The following is a 6,941-nucleotide window of genomic DNA, read 5'->3' as shown; positions in this document are numbered from 1 at the left end:
TTAATCAAACGGATGGCACCTATGCTTATCTAGAATCTTCACACGATGCTTTTAGTGTCGGTGTGATTCCTTGTGTGTTAGATAAGATTGCAGTCGTTCAAAGAATCTCTGATTGGATCATAAATATGCATTATCATCCTTGTCTGCTTGATGATTAGCTAATTGTCAATCCATCTGCATCAATTCTTCTACTTCTAGAAGAAGATCATTAGGGGCATCAAAACTGTCTACTTCATTTCAATTTTCTATTACATTAGTCACTTCTTCAATATGCATAGTGAATCTTTTATAGTTTGATGATAGTTTGTAAAAATTTTTCTTCCATCAGCAATTGTAAAATGTCTACTGATATGTTCTCGAGCAATTGAATGAAAAACTCCATTAACTGACTTTAGAAGAGATGTTATGGATCTATTTTCTTGTGACTTCAAAGAATATTCTATTCCTCTAAAAATTTGTTTCTCGCTTGCTGAAGAACCCAAAATTAATAAAGTTGAAAGAACCAAAAAGAGAGTTACATAAATAAAGTTACATCAAAGAAGTAAAGAAAAGATATGAGTAACCATCTTAAGAGAAAGAACTTGCTTCACATAAAGAAGGAAAGAAAGAAAGCAAGACTACAAGAAAAAGGGGTTTTTGGGACGGAAATTTTCGATCCCAAATACCAAATTGTCGCTAATACCTTTTAGGGACAATTAAAGTTTCCATCTCACATCTGTCGTTACAACTGCCATCACAAAATTTAAGAGACGGAAAGGGGTTAATTGTGATAGTTTTCTAGATGGATATTTCTATCGCATATAATAACTAAAACGACGAAAATATCTATTGTAATAGTGTTTTGTCATGACCATGTAGCGACTGAACTATTTTCGTCCCTATAGAAGATGAATTATTTGAGATGGATTTTTACCGTCTTAAACTACTTTAACACTTTGTAATTTGAGACGGAATTTTTCTATCGTAAATAGTCTCCTGCTAATAGGGACAGATAAGTTCTGTTGCAACTAAGAAGGTTTGTCATTTTTAGGGACGGAAAAATATCTGTCCCTATAGGATTATATGTTTAAAAAAATTTTATTTTATTTTTTTCGTACACATATTTACCCTGTTTACACATTATTACATTCAACTAGACAATTAATAATTATATCATTCAAAATTATTAACATAGATAATTCTAAACAAATTTAATATTTCCATAATTATCAAAGAAAATGACAAATAAAACTAATATTTCAGATAATTTATTCTAAAAATATAATCCAAATACGTTTATACACCCAATCCATGATCAAAGAACAAAATCTCCTTAGCAACAACTTCCTTCCTCCAAACTTTCTTATTGGATCCTTGCCCTTACCTATGCTGCAAAAATGTAACATTTCCATAAATCATTAGCTAATATTTTTTTCATGGTTATTCACAGTGAAGGATTTTGATTTTTACCTTCCAACACATATCTGTTCTGCTAAAAAGAACGTACTCTTCACATAGAAAATAGAAACACAATGATTGGTTTAGTACTTGCTCCTCCTATATAGAAGACAACTCCATAGTAGAGAAGCAAAAAGACTTTACTCCTATGAGGATCCGGAGAATCTGCAAACACTGATGTAATCTGAATTTCTGGCTATCATTAAAATGTCCGATTAAACTCTTTTTGTTGAAACATATCACATACAGAATCATCTTGAACAGATCTTACCAACAACAAAACAGTATATAATTATGTATATATACTAGAATAAATTGACACAATAGCCACATGGACTACGATTCCTTGATCTAAGAAATCAAAAATATCTCAAGACGATCTGCAAGACTTCTCAAATGAATTCATAGAGAACAATATGTATGTATACACACACAATCAACATAGTGAAGAACACAGAGCATACCCCTTCTCTTTCATTGTCCATTCGAATGTTTTTCAAAGCAACAATTTTCCCAGTTTTGATTTCTCTTGTCATGCATACTTGACTTCAATAGAAAAATCATCAAAGGGGTGAATATTAAGTACGATAAACGAGAAGGCTCTTTTTCTCTCTGTACATTATGACTTCAAACTAAGAATGAGAAATATCAAAACTCAAGACATTATATGTTATTTAGCTCTCTTCATAATATTCACATAAAAGGGGAAGATGGCAGAGATGGAAAGCAATGTAGATCAATGAAGTGAAAATTGATAACATAAAGATAACAATTAATACATATGACAGAAAAGACTAGCAATTTTACTTCGTTGTGTTAGCGGCAATCGGAACAAGCCACTGTCAAGTTTTCACCATCTCAACTTTCATTTGAGGAACAATGAGCTGCGAAATTATTGGTCATAAGAAAAAAAGTTACAAAAAATATGTAGTTTGATCCATTAAATTGAAAGTTCTTTTCAAAAAATCTTTAGCAGACAAGAAGTCAACAAGAGAAATAGTAAAATAGACTTGAAAGAGAAACGTTAGATGAACTATTTAATTAATGAATACCTATTTATTTAAGCTGAAACGACTGTAATTTGGAGCGTAAGGCCAAATTTATGCTAGGTGGCAGTCCTTGGTATAATGTATCCCTAGTGTTTGGAGCATAGAACTTGAATGGGAATCCTAAACATATAAAGATATTTGCCAAGCAAAAGTCTCAGCGTATGACTTATAGAAAGCATATCCATTATTCTACTACTCATCTGATGGTCGAAGATTAAGTAAAACATTAAATATGATTACATAGTTTATTAAGACATAAAGAAGAGAACAAGATCAAGAGCAAAAGGACCCTGGGAACATCATTCTAAAAGAAAAAAAGAAAGATAGGAGGAATATTATAGAACTTTTACTTTTTCCCAAAAAATAATATAGCTTCTATGGGAACTAAGAAGCATTCCCAATTAGAATCTTAGTGAATTGTAAATGTAAACAATTTACAGAAGACTTTGATATTGAGTTCAGCTCAAACTCAACTCTAGTCTTAACCAGGAGCTATGCCTTGATTATGCCCATTTTTACTGGGTTGTTAAAGAGGTTTACATGGAGAAACATACTGAGTGTGTTTTCATTTTTTTTCATGTGTGTGTGTGTGTGTGTGTGTGTATAGGAACTATCAACTTTTGTCATGATTTAGTGGGGCACTAGACACAGAAGCATGAAGGAGGACCTTAGGGAGGAAAGGGAAAATCAGAATAGAGGGGGAAAAGAAGGAGAAGCACACATTCTCACAAGCAAAAATTGTGTGACCAGATGAAGATGGAGATACAAAGAAAATGGTGTGACCAGATGAAGATGAACGGTGAAAAAGGAAAAACAGAGTAATAGCAGGTCCTGCCGATCAATACCATGGTTGTTTGAAGTTGACCTTTGAAGACACAGGTTGATTAATGATCTTTACTGGAGGGTCCATCACCAGCTAGATATATCAATTTAGAATTAATATCCATAAAATTAGCCTGCGGTAAAAGGAAAGGTATCTTCTTTAGAAAGTTTGGATTCCTAGGACCTAAACTAGCCCCCACAAAGTTGTAAGTACTTCATGTCGAAGATAGAATATCTAATGCAACAAACTGAAGAAAAGTTATAGAAGAAGTTTTTATTCAACTGAAAAGGATAAGTATAATCTTAGTGAACTGTAAATGTAAACAAGTGTATTAACTACAATATTTATCTTGTTACAAAGAATATTCTCATATATGACGAAATAAGGAATATTAGAAAGCAACATTGCAACTAATATATCACCATGCCGCTGAAGTTCTCTAGTTTTCAGAACTTTATGGAGTCTAAATAAGAAATTAGAGATATTGGGCCGCGGAAATGGAGATACAAAGGGGCAAGTGAGGGTACTTTTAAGAAATAAGACAAGATAGACTTGAAGAAAAAAGATGGATTTGTTAGCCAATCTCAGTAAAGTCTATTATAGAGAAAATTGGATGAGGGCTCCCCCTTTGCATTTTGCATGTCAATTAGTATAGTGAAATTTGAGCAAACAATAGATACTATTTTCAATAGATCAACTCACAAATGCTATTTTACATTACATACAGATCAACCGCTGACATCAAAACACAGAGACTGTTTCTTCCTATGGAAGTTCATTAAATTTTTGAAGCAGGTCGCATTTGAAATACTTCATATCCATTCAGATGCCCACACATCATTGGTTGAGGCTGACCTCGTTTGGTGTTGAAGGTAACAAAGAGAAGAAAAAAAAAAGGGGGTTTTACTCTTACCTCTAACGGACGTCCAGAGTTAGGGTTTAATGTGAGAAAAGTAGAGAAGAAGCGGTGCAAAGTCTCCAAAATAGAGTAGTAGCAACAACAGATTTCTTCAAAAGAGTAGCAGCAGCAGTGCAGGGTCTTCGAATAAAGCAATTGGTCTTCAAATAGAGCAGCAACAACAATCATCAAATAGAGCAATAGTAGCACCGAAATAGATAGAGTTGATCGGAGTTGCAGACTTACAGCTGTGGTTAGAGTTGTTGTACGAGATGACGAGTAGAAAGGTCTCGGATTCCCGTGGCTTTCTGCTATCACTCGACTCAGAGCCAGTTTACTCTCACGGGAAAAAAGAAGCTAAGGTGTAAGAACCTAAGGCTGAAAAACACATAAAATGGGCTTTCCACGCGCAATTAGGTTTCAAATTGAACGAATTATTCGCATGTAATCCGGTTCACCAGAATTTAACGCGATATTTTTTTTGTTTCTTTATTTTTAAATTGAACAGACTTATTTATAATATTTCTTTCGACCGAATACTTCACGAATAAGTCACTGCTAACAAACACTTAGAGATGGAAATAATTTTATCCCAATTGATAATTATGCAGGGACGGAACATACATTGGTCCCAATTAAGTTTAATTGCGACTAAAAATAATATGTCGTAATTAATATAAATTTTATCATTGTAACGATGAAAAAATACCGACCCAAAAACTCGTGATGGCAATATATCTATGGCAATTGATAAAGATGTAGGGACGGTACTAAATTCATCCCAATTAGGTTTCATTGCGATGGAAACCAGTATGTAGTAATTGATATAAATTTTGTCACAGTGGGGATGGATAAGATACCGTCTCCAAAACTCAGGACAATAATATATTTTTCACAACTAATAAATATGTAGAGGCCGAACTATAGTCATCTCAATTAATTTTAATTGGGACGGAAAATTATCCGTGGTAAATTCAATCACAATAGAGACGGAAATATACCGTCTCAAATTTTGGGATAGCATATGTCCATCCCAATTGATAAATAGGTAGCGACATTCTTGTATCTGTCCTTAAATGGGTTCTTTCGAGACAGAAATTTTGTTTGTCCCTAAAAAAGTGTCACAAATACGCTAAAGAAAGAAAAATTTAGAGAAGAGAGCTATGAAAGAATGATTCTCAAATGATAAGAGCATTTCTTAGAAGAACTATGTTGTATCATTACAAAAACACCACAAATATATAAAAGGCACTTGGAGTTATGAACAAGTAGGGACTCTTACAATAGTGAAGGGAAAGAAGAGCAAGAGGAGATACTACCTAAGCTATGCTACTAAGTGGTAGAGAAAAGACCAAGACTATGGGGGTGGAGATGGACCTCTAAGTGGTGAATGGGAGTGTGGACTTGTGTCCAGTACATGGAAAGATTCTTCCTCTTTTATAGATTCAAGGGTTAAAACCCATTATAATTAAAAAAAAAAAAAAAAAAAAAAAAAAAAAAAAAAAAGAGAGAGTAAACAGGTAAATTACATGAATACTGAATGACTTGTACTCATGAACAGTACTTTCATGTGATATATTTACAATAATGTGGATCTTCATCTGTCTGATATTGATAATGTAGGTGGCGCTGATACTTATCTAGAATCTTCATGTGAAGCCTATAGTGTCAGTACGATCCGTCTTGTGAGGGATAAGATTGCAGTCGTCTAGAAAATCTTTGATAAGATCATAAATATGCTTCATCATTGATTTTTTTTTTATTATTATAAGTTAATTGTCAATCCTGCATCAACTCTTCTATTTCTAGAAGATCATTAGATAAATCTAAACTAGCTAGTGGAGTTCAATTTTCTATTGTTTTTGCACTACTAATTTTAAAATAACTAGTAGTAATCTACTCTCGAGCCATTGTATGAAGCTCCATTAACTGACTTCGGAAGAGATGTTCTGGATCGATGTTTCTAGAGATTTCTAGAAAATTTTCTAATCCTCTAATAAAATATCCTTTTTGTACTTGCTGAAGAACCCAAAATTAATTAGGTTGAAGTAACCTTTCTTGTTGTCGTCAACCCAAACATCCAAATGTGAAGCGTAATATTTTTCAGAATTCCAATTTTTTATTGCATGCCAGATGTCTTGATCATAGCTAGAAAATTAGATAATTTATTCCAAGTACTTAAAAGAGAAATTTGTCCAAGTAAGCACCATTCAATACATTTTAAATCCTAATCTTCATTGTATATGACTAGTTGAGATGGGTACCAAGTCCTATACAAAGGCTACTACACATCATGCACACCTGCAACGTGGGTGGCATGAGGAAGCATGGTATCTTGACTAAACAAATGTCACTAAAAATCAATGAATAAATACTATCTATAACATGAGAATGAAAATTTATATAGAAGCTTCCAACAACATCCCAACAGCCATTGATTGTTGGCAACTCCCTTTGCATTGGCAACCATTTCTCCTAACGACAGGGAAAAATATTCTGTATTAAATTGTTATGCACAATAATGAGCAAGCATTGGTCATATCTGATGAGAAAGTGAGATCTTAATGGCAACTACTAAAATTCCTGGTTTTGAAGAACAAACAATTACCTCATCCTTCTTGTCTTTCTTGCCTCCGGTAAAGAACTTGTAGCCTCCATAGATAAGTAAGCCCCAGCCAGATAAAGAGACAATAACAAACTGCATAGGATTGGAAGCACCAATCTTATTAGATCA

General features: G+C 33.4%; 1 protein-coding gene across 8 annotated transcripts; it reads right to left on the bottom strand.

The window, feature by feature from the left end:
• Nucleotides 1-1,181: 1,181 nt before the first annotated feature.
• LOC122092639 lies at nt 1,182-4,675 on the bottom strand. Of its 8 annotated transcripts, none has more exons than XR_006144255.1 (6): nt 4,454-4,671; nt 4,223-4,368; nt 2,490-2,606; nt 2,245-2,321; nt 1,450-1,983; nt 1,182-1,368 (listed from the first exon to the last, which is right to left on the bottom strand). XR_006144255.1 is itself a non-coding variant. In XM_042662869.1 (4 exons), the coding sequence occupies exons 1-4, from the start codon at nt 4,394-4,396 to the stop codon at nt 1,248-1,250; spliced, it is 360 nt and encodes a 119-aa protein (XP_042518803.1). In that variant the 5' UTR covers nt 4,397-4,675; the 3' UTR covers nt 1,182-1,247. The 8 variants fall into 8 exon arrangements, 1 of the variants encoding a protein (XP_042518803.1); XR_006144257.1 differs by having other exon boundaries at nt 1,450-1,602; nt 4,454-4,663; XR_006144258.1 differs by lacking the exon at nt 2,490-2,606 and having other exon boundaries at nt 1,450-1,602; nt 1,902-1,983; nt 4,454-4,662.
• Nucleotides 4,676-6,941: the final 2,266 nt, after the last annotated feature.

Source organism: Macadamia integrifolia, chromosome 2 (assembly GCF_013358625.1).
Source record: "Macadamia integrifolia cultivar HAES 741 chromosome 2, SCU_Mint_v3, whole genome shotgun sequence".
NCBI lineage: Eukaryota > Viridiplantae > Streptophyta > Magnoliopsida > Proteales > Proteaceae > Macadamia > Macadamia integrifolia.
The sequence above is the reverse complement of the archived record's forward strand: the minus strand, read 5'-3'. Positions and strand labels throughout refer to the sequence as shown.

What these genes read in the sequence shown, in the direction of transcription:
- LOC122092639 (XM_042662869.1), bottom strand. Translation starts at nt 4,396, where the DNA reads ATGATTGTTGTTGCTGCTCTATTTGAAGACCAATTGCTTTATTCGAAG. An exon ending in ACTCTGGACGTCCGTTAGAG is followed by an intron (nt 1,603 to 4,222) that starts GTAAGAGTAAAA and finishes CAGTGTTTGCAG; the next exon opens with ATTCTCCGGATCCTCATAGG. An exon ending in TTCTCCGGATCCTCATAGGA is followed by an intron (nt 1,494 to 1,581) that starts GTAAAGTCTTTT and finishes TCTATTTTCTAT; the next exon opens with GTGAAGAGTACGTTCTTTTT.